General features: G+C 39.4%; 5 protein-coding genes across 7 annotated transcripts in view; 1 reads left to right on the top strand and 4 right to left on the bottom strand.

Moving 5' to 3' along the window:
• Nucleotides 1–938, bottom strand: part of LOC114573973 (V-set and immunoglobulin domain-containing protein 2-like) — a 40974-nt gene extending 40036 nt beyond the window's left edge. For 2 of the 3 annotated variants that reach the window (XM_028606237.1, XM_028606236.1), the window contains exons 1-2: nt 880–938; nt 55–759 (exon numbers count right to left, since the gene is read on the bottom strand). In XM_028606237.1, the coding sequence (XP_028462038.1) occupies nt 55–759; nt 880–934 (760 nt within the window). In that variant the 5' untranslated portion in view covers nt 935–938. The remainder of the gene's footprint in view (nt 1–54; nt 760–879) is intronic. The other variant, XM_028606235.1, reaches the window with a different exon arrangement.
• A 1994-nt stretch (nt 939–2932) lies between these two features.
• LOC114545800 (uncharacterized) lies at nt 2933–4697 on the bottom strand. The gene is made up of 5 exons (XM_028564331.1): nt 4635–4697; nt 3787–4494; nt 3429–3554; nt 3309–3352; nt 2933–3174 (listed from the first exon to the last, which is right to left on the bottom strand). The coding sequence occupies exons 1-5, from the start codon at nt 4687–4689 to the stop codon at nt 3055–3057; spliced, it is 1053 nt and encodes a 350-aa protein (XP_028420132.1). The 5' UTR covers nt 4690–4697; the 3' UTR covers nt 2933–3054.
• Nucleotides 4698–7757: 3060 nt separating this feature from the next.
• On the bottom strand, nt 7758–9596 carry LOC114545775 (immunoglobulin kappa light chain-like). Its single transcript, XM_028564288.1, has 5 exons — nt 9537–9596; nt 8697–9392; nt 8398–8523; nt 8271–8314; nt 7758–8157 (listed from the first exon to the last, which is right to left on the bottom strand). The coding sequence occupies exons 1-5, from the start codon at nt 9589–9591 to the stop codon at nt 8038–8040; spliced, it is 1041 nt and encodes a 346-aa protein (XP_028420089.1). The 5' UTR covers nt 9592–9596; the 3' UTR covers nt 7758–8037.
• A 2850-nt stretch (nt 9597–12446) lies between these two features.
• Nucleotides 12447–20820, top strand: part of LOC114545323 (prostaglandin D2 receptor 2) — a 57705-nt gene continuing 49331 nt past the window's right edge. Inside the window, exon 1 of the mRNA XM_028563597.1 lies at nt 12447–12542. The gene's annotated coding sequence lies outside the window, so the exon portion shown is untranslated. The remainder of the gene's footprint in view (nt 12543–20820) is intronic.
• Nucleotides 14783–16570, bottom strand: LOC114545326 (immunoglobulin kappa light chain-like). The gene is made up of 5 exons (XM_028563600.1): nt 16495–16570; nt 15673–16356; nt 15129–15257; nt 15008–15042; nt 14783–14902 (listed from the first exon to the last, which is right to left on the bottom strand). Exons 1-5 carry the CDS (start codon nt 16547–16549, stop codon nt 14783–14785), a joined length of 1023 nt encoding a protein of 340 aa, XP_028419401.1. The 5' UTR covers nt 16550–16570.

The raw sequence follows: 20820 nt of genomic DNA, 5'->3' as shown, positions 1-20820 counted from the left end.
TCAGAAAGAACGAATAGTCACCAGATGCGACAACTTTAGCTGAAAGTTCCTTACCCTCTAAGTCCAGCTTGGTCCCGTTTCCAAACAGAATGTGTCCACATGAGGCAACAGCACAGTAGTAGGTCCCAGTATGAGAAAGATTGAGACTCTTCATCGGCAGCTTGTAGACACAGGTGTGTGTTTGTGTGTTGGGTTTCCTCTCACACTGATCATTCCTGCCTCCATGGGTGTAAATGAGTCCTGGCTGAGATTCTTCAGAGTTCTTGAACCAGTAAACACTGTGTTCTCCATCACAGGTCCCAGTGTGTACTGTACAGTTGAGAGTCACAGAGCCTCCTGGCTGGATGCTCTCAGATGCTGACTGAAGGACCGTAGCTGGGACCTTCAAACCTGAACCTTCTACATTGACTAAGGTTCCCTCCGCAAATTCAAAAATATATGTATTGCTACTTGTGCAATAGTAAGTAGCCGAGTCTGAAACACGCAAATCTGTGATCTTTAGGTGATTCTTACCATTTTCCATATCCAGTGTGAAGCGTGAATTGTTCTTGAATTCATCATGAAAAATTCCGTTTACGTTATATTTATGATATGTAGAGATGAGCGTTGGTTTCTGTCCCAGAGTTTGTTTATACCAGTAAAGCATTACAGCGACATCACCTTCATAGAAACATTTCAAAGTCAACTCCTCCCCAGTTTTAACTGATACAATTCGTGTCTCTTGACGAACAGTTGAGGATTTCGGACCTGTCGTCTGAGCTAAAGTGAAATGACGGAAAAGCAAATGTTGAGTTAATGTAATGTGACATACGTCAGTGTAATTACTTAACATCCCACAGTCTAACAGATACATTTTGAAGTTTCAAAAATGCAACTTACCCATTTCCCCCAAAAACAAACATGTGAGAAAGAGAGCAAACACTGGAGATGTCATTGTGTTGAAGTTGCTGTGTTGAATGACACGAATATTGTTGGTTTCTCCTCTCTTTAGAGACAAGAATGCGTTTGATTGGCTAAACCTGAAGTGACACTGTTTAGGAAACATGGTCACATGCTCACAGCCACCTATGGTGGCAAGTTTGGTTTCCGAGAAACGGTTCACATTTTTGAAAAATCAGCATGTCTTTTTCAGTAAACTGGAAAACCACTCTGTTGCATCATTCATTCATTATAATTTGTAATCATCGGCTGAAATTCCACTTCCAGAGCAACAATTATAATTCAATCATTTTACTAATCAACCAAAATATATTTGCCAACCAATATGTTGTTCATCACTAAGTACAACCACTTGAAATGTTACTAAAAAGCCAGGAAAACATCAGTGGAAATACTGAGTCACTTGACAACTCAAACTTCCACAGCTGGAGCCTTAAAAAGACTTTGGAGGCTAGAGGTTTTATTAGCTAATGTGAGCCAAATATATGGCTCTGACAAAACAATGTCTTAATGCTTTGCTAGACAAACACTAATGCTGCCTTCCTGCATGTGTTGCTACCTGCTGTGATGTTATACACTAACGTTGAGTGTTGTGTAGCAGTTAAGGCAGAACTGTGAAAAATGCATCATTCAGCGGCCACATCATTCCATTATGTTCATCCAGTTTTATATATCTGTTTTAAGGTGTTGAAGTAGTCTACAGTTCAATTTAAATATATATTTATATCTTATAGTTACAGCAGTTCAAAATGTTTCAAAATGCCCTATAAATATATTAAATCACTTTGTATCTATAGTTGTCAGTAATATTCCAACTAAACACAATAGCGCTATTAGTGTTAGTAGTTGCAGTATTGTTAAATGTCACCAGATAAAGACTCTAGAGTTTTGTAATTTGTACTGGGAGTGGTCGTTGCATTAAGGAGCATCTATGTGAGAATACAACCACCCTGATAACCACAAAGGCCGCTGCACTGAGAGAGCTGTGATACAAAAAAACTCACTGAGTACTGACTCTTGCCTATGTTTGAGGTGTGAACCAAAGCGCACCACTGTACCACCCCAATGAAGCATAACAAAATAACTCTCTCCCCTTTTTGTGCCGAGTGTCCCCCATAAAACTAACTTGAAAGGATAATGGTGTTAGCACGTCCCTCATTTTTAGATGGTATAAACTGTATTAACATTTTGTAAGTTAGCTAAAGTATGCCATGAAACTTGGCCATTACCATGTAAATATGCATTACACCCAAAGATGGTTAGTTAAAGCAAGACACGTCACTCTGTAGCATTGTAATGTTTAACCTGTGGTTGGATTATAATTTTGGCAAGTGTGTATGCATTTATTTTTTGTTGAACAAACATTTGTTTTTCAGACATGTATAATTATAATGTTGCAAACTTGCCTGAACCTTAATAAATTAGGGTTAAATGGTCTGCAGTTAAGGCCCTTCAGTCTTCCCCTGTACAAGTGGATCAGTGGCCCAACACAGTGGGGTTTCTTTAAACCAAATTGTCAAAAATAAATAACTTGGATGGTTCTCTACAGCGCTCTTCACAAGCAAAATAAATCATTATTTTACTACTTTCATTGAATTTGGTGATGGCGCAGTGGATATGAAACATGCCTTTGGCGTGGTACATCGGAGTTCGATTCCCACTGCGATGCATCAACCAGTGTCCCTGAACAAGACACTTTTATAGCATTTGAAGAAGAGAAACAATAAAAGTATGTTGAAAAAAGTGACAAAAATGTTGTAAAAAGATTCAAAAACGTGGGGAAAAAAACAAAAGGGCAAAAAATAAAGCATGCAAGAGACTTTTATGACATCCATTTGAGCTGCTAAATATACTGACTAAGTCATAAAAAATATTTATTCATAAGTACTTAAAATATGATTTGAGATACATGGTTTATTTGCCACACAGACAACAAAGAGTATTCTAAACATGCATATAAGTTGAGAATAGAGCAATTTAATTTAGTCTGCAGGCCACAAAGAAGCTTTAAACGCAACTGTATTTCAAACCTGGATATACATCTTTATTACACCTCCAGAGAGGCACTAAGAAAATCCTGTCTTACTCCAAAGTACAAATGTAATAAGTCCAGTTCTACTGCTTTACGCTGTAGTACACACATTCACTCCAGGTGGGATCCCTCTGTCCTCTTGATCTGTTGGACAGGTCGGCACTTAAAGCAGCATAATAAAGGTTTTCAGCGTGTTGGTAACCCTGGTAACAAAATATATATCGACGATCATTATTTTGTCTTTGACAGATATTAAAACACGCAAAAAATGATGCATTGAACAATGAAAATGTGTCTTAATGGTAGTTTAGCAGTTAATTTATAGTTTTTTAATCACCTTTGCTTTCGCTGTGGGGGGAGCTGGACATCCGACTTGAGACCCTGGTTGTGAAACAGGAAAAAACTCTTATATAAAAGCCAAAGTCTGTGATTACAAATCATACAAACTAGTGGTTACCTTTAAATTGGCGGCTGTTTCCCTTGTTCATCACGCACACTGTGAAGGCCAGTAAAACACTCAGGATGGTGGTGAATGTCAAAGTTCCACTCAAGAAATACACCAAGACAGGAGAGTCCACCTCATCTTTAGAGAGACGGACATCAGAGACAGATCTTTCAGCAGGTTTTCTGTTCTAATACTAAATGTATTTAGAAAGTCCTCATGAGTATGCATGGTAAAAAAAAATTTTTTGCGACTACATCATATCAGTTTCAAGCAAAACAGAAATAATGGAATCGGGACAAGGGCACATCGTCCCAGCCTTACTAATGAGTACCTATGAGAAGCAACAACCTCGGCTAGAAAAGCTCCTTACTTTCTAGCTCCAGCTTGGTCCCGTTTCCAAACAGAATGTGTCCACATGAGGCAACAGCGCAGTAGTAGGTCCCAGCATGAGAAAGATTCAGACTCTTCATCGGCAGCTTGTAGACACAGGTGTGTGTTTGTGTGTTGTTTTTCCTCAAACACTGATCAGTCCTGCCTCCATGGGTGTAAATGAGTCCTGGCTGAGATTCTTCAGACTTCTTGAACCAGTAAACACTGTGTTCTCCATCACAGGTCCCAGTGTGTACTGTACAGTCCAGAGTCACAGAGCCTCCTGGCTGGAGGCTCTCAGATGCTGACTGATGGATAGTAGCTGGGATGTTTAAGGCTGAACCTTTTACATCAACTAAAATGCTCGCAGAAATTTCTAACGTGTATAGATAGCAACTCATGCAGTGGTAATTAGCCGAATCTGAAAAGCGCACGTCTGTGATTGTCAGGTGATTTTGACCATTTTCAGTACTCAGTGTTAAACGTGAGTCGTTCTGGAATTCATCGTAAAAATGAACTTTTTTGTCATACATATAGAAAGTAGAGATGAGCCTATGTTTCTGTCCCAGAGTTTGCTTATACCAGTAAAGCCTTGCAGCAACAGCACCTTCGAAGAAACATTGCAAAGTCAAGTTTTCCCCAGCTTTGACTGATACGAAATGTCTCTCTTGGCGGACAGATGAGGACAATTTCAGATCAGTCGCCTGAGCTGAAATGAAAAAAACAAATGCATATTAAATTTAATGTAACAGAATTCAGCTTAATCAGGGGATAAAATATTATAAACATTTGTTTAAACAGTGATCTTACATGAAACATACAAGTTTGAGTTACAAAAATGCAACTTACCCATTTCTGCTAAGAACAGAGATGTGAAAAAGAGAGCAAACACTGGAGATGTCATTGTGTTCAATTTGCTGTGTGAAATGAAAAGAACGTTGATTCTATCTCTACTCTTTAGAGACAGGACTGCATTTGATTGGCTAACCTGAAGTGACTCTGTACTCCATGTCCTACTTAGGAAACCGTGCGCTCTCATACAGTGGCCCGTTTTTTTTTTTTTTTTTTTTTTTATTAAAGAAAGTTTGACATGGTGTGAGAGATATACTGTATGGGCCCTAACCCTAATGAAGAAAATAATCGCTCCCCATTTTGGCATTATTTTTTAAAATAGTAAAAGATAAATGTTCTTCACATCCTGTTCAAAAACCGCTAACAAGACCAAGTATTGTTTTTCTAATATGTTTGATGTTTTGAGCAACACTGCACTGTACCGTGCTGGCAGCAGAAAAAAAATCAGGTCAATCTACTTGAATAACTTAAGTTGGACAAGTTTTTTTAACTTTAAATTAGCAGGCATTTAATTTGATAGGGTCCATATAATCATATACATATGACCTGATGAGAACAGTGCTTTACATAAGTCAAGCCAATTTTAATTTTATAACCCAATATCACAAATTTGTGTCAAGCGGCTTTAAGTGGCCTTTTGCTTAAGAGACTTTATTGTGAAAGCGCAAACACCCTGACATCCTGCTGAAAACCACAAAATGTACTGAAAGCCCTGAAAGAGATACAAAACAAAAAGTATGGGGAGGGAAAAAGTTAACAGGTCTGAGGTTAATGAATGCTGAATTTCTTTTCTATGTGTGTTCATAGTGTAGTAGTTCAAAGTGACATAACATTTTAAGCGCACCTTTGTATCTCATAAAGGCTTTGCTCTTATTAAAACCTGCATCGTCTGCGTATAGCTGCAGCAGCACGTCAGCTGCAGTCCTCTGTCAGTATCAGCCTCAGTGCTGCTGTACAATCAGATGCATCTTGATACTCAGTCAGTGTAGTCATGTGTATATTTGCTTTGGGTCTGACTTATTCACGTAAAGTGACAATAAAGTAGGTTCCGTTACATTTAGACATTTGAATTGATTAAAGGAAAGCTTAGTCTATATCGACGACGTTCCACTTCCGGGATTGTTTAGGTGCCTCAGGATGTCCCTATTTTTAGGCCAGATGTCCCACACCTTCCGCTTTCTTTGTGTTGCCATTTTAAATTGCCGTGAATTTCTGAGGACTATGGTTAATTGCTCCTCAGATCTCTGCAGGGTAAATCCAGACAGCTAGCTAGACTATCTGTCCAACCTGAGTTTTCTGTTGCACGACTAACTTTTGAACGTACACATGTTCCATCAAAACAAGTTACTTCCAGAGGCTATTTTGCAGAGGCAACCTCATTGTGTCCAGGGCTTAGCGCCGCGTGAGTCGATTGTGATTGGTTTAAAGAAATGCCAATAAACCAGAGCACGTTTTTCTCCCATCCCTGAATGCTGTGTGGACTAGCTAGACCTTCCTACACAGCGCTGTGGAGAAAGGTCTGCTGCTGTATGATCAGATGCAACTTCATACACACTCAGTGTAGTCATGGGTTTTCTTGCTTTGGGTCGGACTTTTGCACGGAAAGTGCCAATAAAGTGCGTGCCGTTACATTTAGACATTTGCATTGATTAAGGGAAAGCCAACCTATGCAGTGATGTGTGGTGTCATGGTTGTTCACTTTAATTCAACTTGGGTTAGAGATGCGATAGCTGTCTTGAGTGATGAACCGAATGGCCCTATGGTAAATGCCATCCAGTTGTTTCAGTGTTATGGCAGCAACATGAGCACTATCTCCATAATTCAGTGTAGATGGTATAGTGGATTGTATGTTTGTTCACAATTGTTAAATATGTCAATCTGACATCTAACCAATTTCCTAAGTACTGCTATAAGTAATGCTAAACTTTATCTATTAGATTTTCATTAAAGCTCCAGTAGCATCAGCGCTCCGCACTCTTGTGAAATGCACACATTTTGTCTTTATGGAGTTCAAGATGAGCTTTAAATGTATAAAAGTAGTTTGGAGGTTGTGAAAAGCACACTGTAATTTGGAGAAGGTCTGGTTTGCAGTAAAACCAATGGCATATAAAATGTCAACATAAAAATTAGAATTTAATTAAAGAAATGTGTCCCCGCTGAGAGACTTTCCTATGTTCATAAATTGATCAGTGCATTATATACCCTACACCGGAAGTTTGTGACATGTCTGATGGAGACTGGGCTGTTATGGTTGACTGGTTGAACTAGGAAGGATGCACTCCTGTAATGTTTTGGTATCAACGTCTGATCCCTGCACCCTGCTCAGCAACATGGTCAATCTAACAAGACCTGATCAATTGTCATTGTGTATAAAAACAAGCAAGCAGTGGAAAGATAATTCTGGTTTGAGCATGTGCCGGTGTTCCTGTGCCATTTTACTTTCATTACCAGAACTGTCAAGTTTCACGACTCGTCCACTCATTGTTGCGGACAGTCAAGAATGATTAAGACGGAAAGATTGCTACCAGGGAGCAAACACACATGCATACAGGGCCTGAAGTTAAGTTTTTCTTTTTGGCCACCAGGCTCTGTCGCAGTTGGATTTTTAAATCACATAGCTACACAGATTTTTTTTTTTTTTTGTCTCATAAATGTCGTAAATCAGCAAATCTCACAAACATTGAAGTTATCTCCAAATGTCCACTTGGTATTAAAATGTCTTCTTCTTTAACTTTTCTTTAAATCATCCTCATCTTTTTGTTGCCTGCTTGTTTCAGGCAGCCTCTTCACCCGAGTAACGTGCTGCCACATTTTTCAGCTCAAATCCAAGGAAATGGCGGACTTGGTTGAAATGTGAAAGAAAAGTGGCAAAAAAACAACTAATGAATCACTCAATTCTCATTGGCTAACCGCCAACATGGCAGTCAGATTGACAGTTTCACCCAACTATGGCAAAATTCACCCACATTTGTCATGTGATCGGGTGTTAATTTCAGGCCCTGCATGCATATTATATATATTCAAAAAATCAAAGTGTCCCATGAATATATTAACTTTATTTGATCCCTAATGAAATAGAATGGATATACGAAAGCACATACAGTACATGATTTGGTTCGGTTGAGTTGAACATGCTTATTCCTCAAATTCCATGACTCCAGATAACACTGTTACATTCAATGGCAATGTTTTTAAATGTCTTGCTTTCTACAAGATATATGCATCGGAGCTATGTTATGATTAATATTCGAAAGAGATCACGGTTATGCAAAAAAAATAAGAGAAAGGGTATGTAGGGTTAGGCAACTAATTCACTTGGTATAGGTTAGGAAACACTTTTATGTATAAAAAGGCCTACAGGTCTGCAAATAAATATGAACTCAAGTTTTTTGAAAAAGGACTACTGCTTTAGACCAGAGTACACACAGTCATCATTGGTGTTGTTTCTTTGTCTTCTTGATCTGTTGGGCAGGTTGACACTTAAAGCAGCATAATGAAGGCTGTCCGCATCTCTGAAACCCTGGTAACACAAGATGTAGAAGTGGAGTAGGAAATCAAAATTAAAAACAAAACAATTATGAAAAGAATGTGTTGCTGTGGAATAAAAAGGTTGTTTATTTAGATAAATTTCACCTCTGCATTTGCTGTGGAGGGAGACGATAATCTTGCTTGAGACTCTGGTTGTGAAACAGAGAATAAAATGCTTTTTTATTCAAGTTACATTTAGTAATTCCTATCAGATGCAAACAGTGCCACTTACCTGTACATTGGCAGCGGTTTCTCTGGTTCATCTTGAAAAGTGAGGAAGCCAGTAAAACAACCAGGAGGGTGGTGAATGTTAAAGCACCAATCAAGAAATACACATAGACAAGAGAGTCCACCTTATCTGTAGAGAGATGGACAGCAGAAACAGAGCTTTTAGCTTTTATCTTTGTATTCGTACAAAGTTTAGAAAGCAACTAAAAAATAACTAGTCATCAAATGAGCTTGAAAGTTACGTTCTGTTCTCATCTTAAATAGGAAGTACAAATGAGTACCTTGGCTAGAAAAGTAACTTACCTTCTAAGTCCAGCTTGGTCCCGTTTCCAAACAGAATGTGTCCACATGAGGCAACAGCACAGTAGTAGGTCCCAGTATGAGAAAGATTCAGACTCTTCATCGGTAGCTTGTAGACACAGGTGTGTGTTTGTGTGTTGTTTTTCCTCTCACACTGATCATTCCTGCCTCCATGGGTGTAAACGAGTCCTTGCTGAGATTCTTCCGTGTTCTTGAACCAGTAAACACTGTGTTCTCCATCACAGGTCCCAGTATGTACTGTACAGTCCAGAGTCACAGAGCCTCCTGGCTGGATGCTCTCAGACGCTGACTGATGGACCGTAGCTGGGTCCTTCAAACCTGAACCTTTTACATTGATAATAGTGCCCTCTGCAAAGTCCAAGACAACTGCATTGCTAGTTGCACAGTAGTAAGTAGCCGAGTCTGAGATGTTTAAATCAAAAATTGTCAAGTTGTTGTCTTTAGGATCCAATGTGAAGCGTGAATTGTTCTTAAATTCATTATAAAAAGTGATTCTTATACCATACATATAGAAGGTTGAGATGAGTCTTGGTTTCTGTCCCAGAGTTTGCTTATACCAGTAAAGCCATGCAGCTTCACCTTCACAGAAACATCCCAGAGTTACCTTGTCTCCAACACTAGCTGATACAAAACGTCTCTCTTGACGAACAGATGACAATTCCTGAACAGACATATGAGCTGAAGTGAAATGGGAGACAAAACCAATGTACAATTAAATCAATTAAATTAAATTATTGCAGCATAAAAATGTTAGCAGAATTTCCGAGAATAGCTGTTATAAACTAAAACATAGTAACTGCAGACACACAAAGAACAACTCACCCATTTCTCCCAAGAAGAAAAAGGCCAGATACAAGAGAAACTTTGGAGATGTCATCGTCTTCGAATTCTTGTTCTGAATGAGAGAAATCTCAATCTTTTTTCCACTCTTAAGAGACGAGACTGCGTTTCATTGGCCAGCCTGAAGTGACACTGTACGTCCTACTTATGGAAACATGATCACATGCTCACTGTCACCTACAGTGTCAAGTTTGGTTGATGAGATTCACATGGTGTGAGGTATATAAAGAAAATAATGACTCTTTACCTTGGTATCATATTTAACATTGGGGGGGTAATAAATTACAGGTTATATAGTTCCTACACCATAATGTTTACAGTGGAGTCTATTCATGCTCAGCACTTGGCAGTGGGCTAACTGTCATGTCTAGAAGACAAGGTAACATGCAGATCTGATAGTGTTTCTGAAAAAAAAGCATCGTCCAGAAGTAAGTTGACTATGGAAATCTATCATGGTTTTAGAGAATTTTGGTGAGCTTACCCAATTTTAAAATACTTTAAATCACCTGCCCACTAACTTAGATATTATTATTATTATTTCAGACCAAATCACCGTGAAGTCACGCTATAACACAAATCTGCTGTACTTATTTCTTGTACTGTGTAGCTTTGCTAGCGTCTTTAAAAAACAGATCTAACATTGCGAACAGCAACCTGTCACCTCCGGTCAGACTGACTGCTAGTTCGGGTGTTGTCATTTTCTTTAGTCTGTATCCCAACAGGTTAATTAGCTCTTCATCTAACATAAGTGAAAGTGTTCAAAATCATCAAACATGCATTTTAGATGAATAATATAAGAGTAGATCCAGTTGGTCCTCGTCCCCGTTTGCTCAGCGCCTTTAAATTGTATGTACAGGACTCATGAGTTTTCTACCGGGAAGTTATTGCAAACAGTAGTCAGTTTTAAATATCAGCACTTTTTAGTCTGTTCTAATGTCTCAAAATGCCCTCTGCAACTAGTATATTATATCCATTTGTTTACTACTCATAGCATTTAAACATGAAGTGTTCTAAGAATGCATTGCATTATTAGTCTTACTAGTATTGGTATTTGTATTACTGGCATTAGTGCCTTTGCTTTGTTTTAGAGGACATAGGCATAAATAGCATCTAGGTGGGAGTGCAACCATGCCTACATCCTGCTGAAAACCACAGTAGCTGCTGCCTGACAGAGACACAAAGCTAAACCATGGGGTTGAAGGTTAAATGGTCTCAATGTAGTGAGTGACTGCTTTATTTCTTGTCTGCATTAACAGAAGGAGCAGTGTCCAAAAGAAACATTTCAGAAGCCCTCCAAATTAAATGATAAAATGCGTGCATTTAAGATCGACACAGCATTTTTTTGATCTGATGCAGCTATTGGCAGGATGACAACATTAGTGTGAGCTATTACAAAACTGTTACAGTACGCTGTTAAATCGGCCAGATTTATGATGCTATGGTAACGTTTGGTTAGTTTTAGGCACAAAAAAAACGTGGTTTAAGGAGAGATCATGGTTTGGGTTAAAATAAGTTATTTTTTAACATTAGGCAAATATCGTAATTGGGGTAAAAACTACTACTTCGTTAAGGTTAGGGGACCTTGGTGGTCATGCTTCATTTTTAGGTTAGGAAACAATTGTGGTCATGCTTCAGAATATGCTGACTCAATTGGAAAAAAGGAAGCTATTAATGGTTTCTCATGTTGGAGTCCAATATTTTGTTAACCTATCCATCTACTTCAATGGACTCCCCAATGTCACATTTCTTCCTCCTTTACTCATATCGTAGAGGGCTAGCGCTTTGTCAGCTGAATGGAACCAAATGGCACTTGCTCAAAGGCTTGATGCTGTGTTGTTTTTTGAGAGGAAAGTTTCCAACATACATGAAATTTAAAACAGAACCTAGGGAGAAGCTCTGTCTTAAGGGCAAACTCTGGGAACAAATACCCTTTAAATGACAAGACACCACTACACCACTGCTATTCAGTTCAGTTTTAAGGATTTGGGCAGAACTCAGACACAAACCTAAAAGAGTAACTTTAAGTTCTCCCAGTTACATAGTCAAAGTGCACATGTCCTGGTCAAGCTATGTGGAGGTGTTAAAGGTTAAACTTGTACTATGAAGATGCATAAAGATGAGAGCAGAGTCAAAAATGCCCTCTCAGAGTACAGAGAACACCTCAACATCCTGCTGAAACCACCAATGCTGCTGAAATGAAAGAGATGCACGGCAAAAGCATGGTGGTAAAGGTCAACAGGTCTCAGTAAGTGCTTCATCTCTGTGTAAACAGTGAAAGCAGTGCATACATTACAGTTTAACTTAAATGTACTAGGCTGATTCATATAAGGTTTTCCCCTCTTAGGCACAGGGAGCAAGCCTAATTACTCCACCCTGTTCTTCTGCATTGTTATTCCCCCAACACATATCCGCCTACCTATGATCAACTGGCCTATTTTGACTGAATTTGAATACTGCAGCAAAGCGCTGCTGTAACTGTGGTCAAACTTATAATTGCAGAATTTCTCAGACTTTTTGCATTTGAAATCCTTTTGTTTGCTTCCTTAGAGAAGATTAATGTCATTTTCATCTCTGTATGTTAAAGATGCAGTTGGTAAGTCTTATAAAACTAACTTTCTGTCATATTTCCTGAAACTGACCCTATGTTCCAGTAGAACTACATGAATTATGTAAAAAAAAAAAAAAAAAAAAAAAAAAAAAGACAGCTCCTCTGGCACCTCCTACAGCCTGTAGTGCCATTGGCAAAATTCCACCGCTCCCGGTCGATTTTCTCCAATCAGGGCCACAGGGGGTGTCTATCTGCCTGTCAATCACTGCTCAGGTACACGCATATACAGCGTTCTCCCCTCCCCCCTCCCCGCGCACGAGCTGCAGAAAAGTTTTCCAAAACTCCGGTGAATATTGGAGTGGCTTTTCAGAGGTGGCGTGGCTGCAGGATTTTAAAGATCTGAAGAACGATGCAGACGTAGCCACATTTCCTCTCAACAGGTAACATAATTACCATGAATGATTTGTCTTTCACTTGGTTATTAGTAGTCAAAAGTCCACAAAGCTATGTTGGTGAGGATGATAGTAACGTTAGCACAGTGGTCGGTCTGATGTGATGCTGAAATGGCTAACGGTAGCCTGCTAGTTAGCATCGTTTTACTGTTGGTGAGTAAAATTAACGTTGTGTTAGTGTTTAGTTATTGAAAATGTTGTCTGTCTGACATGCCGGCAGTTCTGTCAAACTCCGTTGTGTGGGAGGGGCTTAGGAGACTGTTTGGGCTGCAGCAGAAAGGGAGGAGGGACTGAGAAGTTGTCGTGGCTCTTCACAATCTTACCTACTGCAGCTTTAAGTCCAGCAACATTATAGCCTAGATTAGCATAAAGCAAGGGGAACAGCTAGTATTTTTAACAACCCCTAAACTGTTGTATTAACATGTTGTCACATAAGCTAGCAAGCTAGTCACCCATACCTCCAACAGTCACCTGGGTCATATTCCCCGTTAGTGCTCAAAGCTGGCAAACCCAACAAACAATAGACAATCAAGAAATAGATACAATGTGTAAGCTAATTGGTTGTTTCCAATGGAGAAAAAACTGTAATATACAAGAATAGAATGTAATAATAAGCAGCTTTAAAGTCTGCTTCTTATTTTATGATTTTTTTTTTTTTCATTTCACTCCTATTTTGGAAAGAATTCATGTGCATTGCAGTTCATGTCACTGCTAACTCTGTTGGCTTTAAAGGTCCCATGGCATGACAATTTCACTTCATGAGTTGTTTTTTTTTAACATTAATATGAGCCTGCTTATGGTCCCCCAGTGGCTAGAAATGGTGATAGGTGTAAACTGCTCTGCCTTTGAGAAAGAGTAAATTCAGATGGGCCAATCTGGTATCTTCCCTATACGTCGTCATAAGGTGAAAGGTTACCTCCCCTTTCTCTGCTTTGCCCATGACGAGCTGGTCAAGGCCACACCCTCCACCCTCCACCTTGCCCCGCTTCTCTCCTCCTCATTAGCATTTAAAGCTACAGACACAGAAATGGCACGTCCTAAGGAAAGCTCATTGTGGGACTGGCTCTAGAGGCTGTAATTCTGCACCATGACTGAATTTCGGGAAAGAGACTTAAGATACAGTATTAGGGGACCACTAAGGCCTATATAAAAGCATCCAAAAGCAGCATGTCATAGGACCTTTAGGAGGGTGGCATAGAGAACACCAGCCACCAAGGACATGATCCCTCACTGGCTTTCCACTTGCAAACATTTTTCAGGTGTGTTCAGTGGAACCTCAGTGGAGGTAGGGCCTCCGCAAATTGAATCCCGATGTGTGCAGCAGTGGTTGCCTGATTGTGATCTGTTTCAATGGTGGTTAGTGGCTTTTTGCTTGAGGGTAAGGGAGGAAAAGTGGTGATGCCTTTAAATGACTTCAAACCCACAATACGCATCATATCACCACAGCAGTATTGCTGTAGTCGTTCCTGCCCTTTCTGACATGACAGTCTTACACTTGGCGATATTTACAGTTTATTAATATTTATGTGTTTTCTTGGAAATAATGGAATATAAAACATACAAACACAACATATTTAAAAAGAAAATATAACTTTGTACTATAATGTGAAGACATCCTACTTGAAACCACATGGAAACAAAAACTAAGCATATGTCTGACCCTTCACAAAGCATCCGTACTGTTTTTATCATCTTTTGATTGCAGACCACAAGGGAAGTTAGACAAAAATTCTTACATCAGTGGGTTTGTAGCAACATGTTCAAAAACATGCAAAGACTAAAGCATACAGTATTTCACCAGGAATGGAATGGAGATAATATGATGTCAGGTACTGTGACATGTATACATTGTCAGTGGTTAAGGTTTTGCTTTGCAAATGAAATGTTAGGCCTACATCTCGTGTTTTTAGTAGTCCAACAGTGAGAGACTGATACAACTGGTATAGTGAGAGTGGAAATATGGCAGCTTTGCCGGCACATAAAAGCCCACATCAGACAGCTGTACTGTCATTGCACAAGGTTGTTCAAGTAGTTATACATGTATGTATAGAAATTAATATTTAAAAAATGTAGACGTTTCTGAAAAAGTTTCCGTTTCAAGAAAATCTACATCACTTCTCAATATCATAATATTGTAGCTGTAGGTCAGATGGGCGACGATATGTTAAAAGGTGTTGACAAAATCACAGCCTACCAACAAACCAAGTACAAATGAAACATGTCCAGTTCTACTGCCTTACACTGGAGTACACACATTCACTGACAGTGTTGTCTCTAACTTTTCTTGGTCTGTTGATCCTGGGATCCCTTAACGCAGCATAATGGAGGTTGTCTACATCTTGGTAACCCTGGTAACACACAAATATATGAATGAATAACAATACAGTACATAAAAGAAATAATTCGACACAACTAATTGTCAGAATATAGCAGTTATTTTAGATAATATTCACCTCTGCATTTGCTGTTTTGGAAGCTTTTTGACACTCTGTGAAACATAGAAAAAAGTCTTTATTTTAAAGGCATCTTCATTGAAAACATGCGTTTTGATAAAAACAGTACGAGTTACTGTACCTGTACATTGGCAGCTGTTTCTCTTGTTCACCTTGTACACCGAGAAAGCCAATAACACAACCAGGGTGGTGGTGAAAGCCAAAGCTGCGCTCAAGAAATACACAAGAGATTTGGGCGATTCCACCTTATCTGCATAGAGCCAGACATCAAGAGACATTAAAAATCTTTTGGTAAAGCTAGATTGATAAATCCGCCAATATTGGCTTATTGCAGTCAGATATATCAGCATCGGTGTATATGGCGGATGATTGGTAACAAGAAATTCCAAACAAAGTTGTCCACCAGAGAACACTGAAAAGTTGATTTGTGTACTGCTCAGTATTTTTCCCAAACAAGTGGATATCTATGCTTTTATAGCATGATATTATGCTTTAAAATGTAACTATCTGCCAATATGTCATCAGCAAATTTTTTAGATCCCCAAATATGGATATCAGTATTGGCCTCAAAAATCCCATATTAGTCGGGTTACAGCTTTTAGCTGTTACATCTGTGTTTGTTAAATTTGACACCATTACATCTGCTAGAATTTTACATCACTTACCCTCTAAGTCCAGCTTGGTCCCGTTTCCAAACAGAATGTGTCCACATGAGGCAACAGCACAGTAGTAGGTCATATTATGAGAAAGACTCAGGTTCTTGATAGGCAGGTTGTAGACACAGGTGTGTGTTTGTGTGTTGGGTTTCCTCTCACACTGATCAGTCCTGCCTCCATGGGTGTAAATGAGTCCTGGCTGAGATTCTTCCGAGTTCTTGAACCAGTAAACACTGTGTTCTCCATCACAGGTCCCAGTGTGTACTGTACAGTTGAGAGTCACAGAGCCTCCTGGCTGGATGCTCTCAGACGCCGACTGATGGACCGTAGCTTGGATCTTCAAACCTGAATCCTTTACATTGACAGTGATGCCCTCGGTAAATTGAAACTGGTAGGCATAAATACTTATGCAGTAGTAAGTAGCCGAGTCGGAATGGCGTAACTCCGAGATTGTCAAGTGATAATTTCCATTTTTAGTTTCCAGTGTGAAGCGTGGATCGTTTTTTAATTCATCAATAAATGTGCCCTTTTTATCATGCTTATAGAAGGTTGAGATGAGCCTTGGTTTCTGTCCCAGAGTTTGCTTATACCAGAAGAACATTGCTGCGACATCATCCTTATAGGAACACTCTAATGTCACGTTATCGCCAACATTAGCCGATATAAAACCAGTAGATTGAGTAGATGCTGTAGCTGAATAGAAAAGAGACCAAGAAAAGGCACAATTAATACAATGACAGAAGTTCAGCATTATGATTTGAAATAATATCAGTGAAGAATGTATATTTGTAAGGATGCAAACACATCCAGTCCACAAAATACCCAACTTACCAATTCTCCACAAGCAAAGACAAGTCAGATGTAAAGCAAACTTCAGAGATGTCATCGTGATGGAAATGTCTTGATGAATGTGGAGTACCTTCATCCGTTCTCAACTCTTAAAGAGAAGGCTGCGTTTGATTGGCTAACAAGAAGTGACACTGAATGTCCTATTTTGGAAACAGTGAACACATGTTCAGTGCCCCCTCCATTGTGAATGTTGGTTTTCAAGTCAAGACACGTAGAGAGAGGTACTAGAACCAAAATATAATTGTTAAGCTTCATGCTTAAAATCACAAACAGAAATAACTTTAAAAGTAAAGTTACTAATGCTCAGCTACAGTTCTCTTCTACAGATCACTGTCTTTCGACATCGGCAGTAGAAAAAGCTCTACCGGTTCAAACGGGTATTTGGAGAGGGCTTTGAGAACCCAGTGCGATTAAACCGACAACGAAACTAGATGTATTAGCAGACATTTAGTTAGATTAGTGTAGACAACTGAAAAGTAGTAAATTAAAAGATTTGGAACATTTGAAGAAGTACTGGTCTCACTTATGTTATATGAATGTCATTTGGTTTACAACATCAACCCAGATTAACACATTTTAAAGGGACTGTTCCTCCCAAAATCAAAAGTACATATGTTTTTCTTACTTGTAGTGATATTTTTCAATCTATATTGTTTTGGTGTGAGTTGGCCATGGCGTATGGAGCCAAAATAAACGGCAAAGTCAATGCTAGTGAAAAAGCTAATTGGCAAGTAACTTTGGAAAACGACTAGCTGTCGTGGCTGGTGCACAAAATGATTAACGTCAAGCCATGGTTATCAAATATTCAGGCATGGCTTCAAGCTCTGCTTCAAACTGAGTTTCCAACAATGGAAAACTCACTAGTTCACACCCTGTTCACCACACAAGTGATAAAAGTGAATGCTGAAAGTTGAGTTAGAGTCCACTCAATGCAAACAGTTCTAATGTTCCTGGTGAGAAATGGGTTTTACGAGATCTTTTTTACATCCTATACCTGTAATCTGGTGATGTCCTCACTCTTATTTGATAGAAATGATTAGTGTTAAATGAACCTTTGCCATAGAATAACCCCATTCATCAGTTGTGGCTTCATCATTTGAAGTGTTTCACATTAGGCTTAGGCTTTTAGGCTGTACTTAGGCACAGTGGAGCTGGGAGCTAAATGCTAATATATTGTGGTTTAGTGTCGTTTTTGGCACAGCACTCCAAACTCTAAACTACAATGGTGGTTTAGAGACACTTCACGGAAACCCTTTGGTTGAAGCATTTTCGTTTTTGACCTGTTAGTTTATTGGCCCGTCGCTTGACCCAGATAAGCCATGGCCCTCCGGCTCTAACCAGGCTGGCTATATGTGCAGAGTACAGAGTGGTGGACGGGCCAATAAAATAACAGGTCAAATCCGAAAATGCTTCAACCGAAGGGTTTCCGTGAAATGTCTCTAAACCATGATCTCCTAGAACAGTTTGGAGTGCTGTGTCAAAAACAACACTAAACCCCAATGTATTAGCATTTAGCTCCCAGTTCCACTGTGCCTAAGTACAGCCTAAAAGTCCAAGCCTAATGTGAGACACCTCAAATGATGAAGCCACAACTGATGAATGGGGTTATTGTATGGCAAAGGTTCATTTAACACTAATCATTTCTATCAAATAAGAGTGAGGACATCACCAGATTAAAGGTGTATAATATACTGTATACCTACCTGGAGTGGATGAGGTGCATAAGATCTCGCTGCATAACTATAGAGTGCACTTTGTGCCACAGGTGTATGGCACAAAAGACGGGACTCAAGTCACGATTAGACCCCCTGCTAAAGGCTGCAGGGATTTTGTCAATAGAAAGGGTTGGTTATCAATCGTACTACAGGATGTAGTAGACGATCGTTGCATCATAAGGGACATTTGCGTTTGCACAGCCGACAGTGCGCATTGGGCGTACGGGCTTCACCACTTCTGACCCATACAGGTGCGTCTGTTTAACCATACAATGACCTAAAACTTAATCGCGATTCATTCAGCAAATAACATTTCCATCAGTGTTTATGGCATAAGCCGTACATCGATCAAGAGAAAAGCCGATGAGACCGAACTTATAAACTTTGAGTAAATATTCCTGAAATTCTATCGAATTTTACTGTTTCCATTAGGCATTTTTCATTTGATATCATTTAATTCGCATAAAAACGTGTGGATTTCTGATTCAGCTATTGGCAGGACAACAACATTAGTGTGAGCTATTACAAAACTGTTACATTACGCTGTTAAGTCGGTCAGTTTTATGATGCTATGGTAACGTTTGGTTAGTTTTCGGCACAAGAAAAACTTGGTTTAGGGAGAGATCGTGGTTTGGGTTGAAATAAGTTATTTTTTAACATCAGGCAAATATCGTAATTGGGGCAACAAATACTACTTTGTTAAGGTTAGGGGACCTTGGTTTTCATGTTTTGCTTTTTAGGTTAGGAAACAATTGTGGTCATGCTTTAAAAAATGCTGTCAATTGGAAAAGGAAGCAATTAAGTGGTTTCTCATGTTGGAGTCCAATGTTTTGTGTCCATCTACTTCAATGGACTCCTCAACGCCACGTTTCTTCCTCCTTTACTCATATCGTAGACGGCTAGCGCTTTGTCAGCTGAATGGAACCAAATCGTTGTTTTCAGGCACTTGCTCAAAGGCTTGATGCTGTTATTTTTTGAGAGGAAAGTTTCCAACATACATGAAATGTAAAACAGGGAGAAGCCCTGTCTTAAGGGAAAACTCTGGGAACAAATACCTTTTAAATGACATTGATGGGGGGATAGGTTGAAGTCACAGTATACCCACCTACCAAGACACCACTACACCAATGTTATTCAGTTCAGTTTTAAGGATTTGGGCAGAACTCAGACACAAACCTTCTAAAACGGTAACTTTTAAGTTCTCCCAGTTACATAGTCAAAGTGCACATGTCCTGGTCAAGCTATGTGGAGGTGTTAAAGGTTAAACTTGTACTATGAAGATGCATAAAGATGAGAGCAGAGTCAAAAATGCCCTCTCAGAGTACAGAGAACACCTCAACATCCTGCAGAAACCACCAATGCTGCTGAAATGAAAGAGATGCACGGCAAAAGCATGGTGGTAAAGGTCAATAGGTCTCAGTAAGTGCTTCATCTCTGTGTAAAAAGTCAAAGCAGTGCATACATTCCGGTTAAACTTAAATTTACTAGTCTAATTCATATAAGGCTTTGCTCCTCTTAGGCACAGGGAGCAAGCCTAATAACGCCACCCTGTTCTTCGGCATTATTATTTCCCCAACATATCCGCCTACACCTGATCAACTGACCAATTTTGACTGAATTTGAATACTGCAGCAAAGAGCTGCTGTAACTGTAGTGAAAGTTCTAATTGCAGAATGTCTCAGACTTTTATTTTTGAAATCCTTTTGTTTGCTGCCTTAGAGAAGATTAATGTAACTTTCATATCTGTATGCTAAGTCCAGCAACATTATAGCCTGGATTACCATAAAGCAAGGGGAACAGCTAGTCTTTCTAACAACCCCTCAACTGTCATATTTACGTGTTGTCATATAAGCTAGCAAGCTAGTCACCCATACCTCCAATAGTCACCTGGGTCATATTCCACGTTAGTGCTCAAAGCTGGCAAACCCAACAAACAAGAGGACGGGTCACTACAACCTGCTATTGAAAATCAAGAAGTGGATACAATGTGTAAGCTAATTGGTTGTTTCAAATGGAAAAAAAAAACTGATTTAAGGTGATAATAAGCAGCTTTAAAGTCAGCTTCTTATTTTATGATTTATTTTGCATTTCACTCCAATTTTGGAAAGTTCCAAAATTCCATGTGTATTGCAGTTCTTGTCACTGCTAACTATGTTGGCTTTAAAGGTCCCATGGCATGACAATTTCACTTCATGAGTTTTTTTTTTAACATTAATATGAGTTCCCCCAGCCTGCCTATGGTCCCCCAGTGGCTAGAAATGGCAATAGGTTTAAACCAAGCCCTGGGTATCCTGCTCTGCCTTTTGAGAGAGAGTAAGTTCAGATGGGCCAATCTGGAATCTTCCCTATATGTCGTCCAAAAGGGAAAAGTTACCTCCCCTTTCTCTGCTTTGCCCATGACGAGCTGGTCAAGGCCACACCCCCCACCCTCCACCTTCCCCATGCTTCTCTCCTCCTCATTAGCATTTAAAGCTACAGACACAGAAATGGCACGTCCTAAGGAAAGTTCATTGTGGGACTGGCTCTAGAGGCTGTAATTCTGCACCATGGCTGAATTTCGAGAAAGAGACTTAAGATACAGTATTAGGGGACC

The sequence above is a fragment of the Perca flavescens genome, chromosome 19, assembly GCF_004354835.1.
Source record: "Perca flavescens isolate YP-PL-M2 chromosome 19, PFLA_1.0, whole genome shotgun sequence".
In the NCBI taxonomy this organism is placed as follows: domain Eukaryota; kingdom Metazoa; phylum Chordata; class Actinopteri; order Perciformes; family Percidae; genus Perca; species Perca flavescens.
This window is presented reverse-complemented; position numbering and strand designations above follow the sequence as displayed.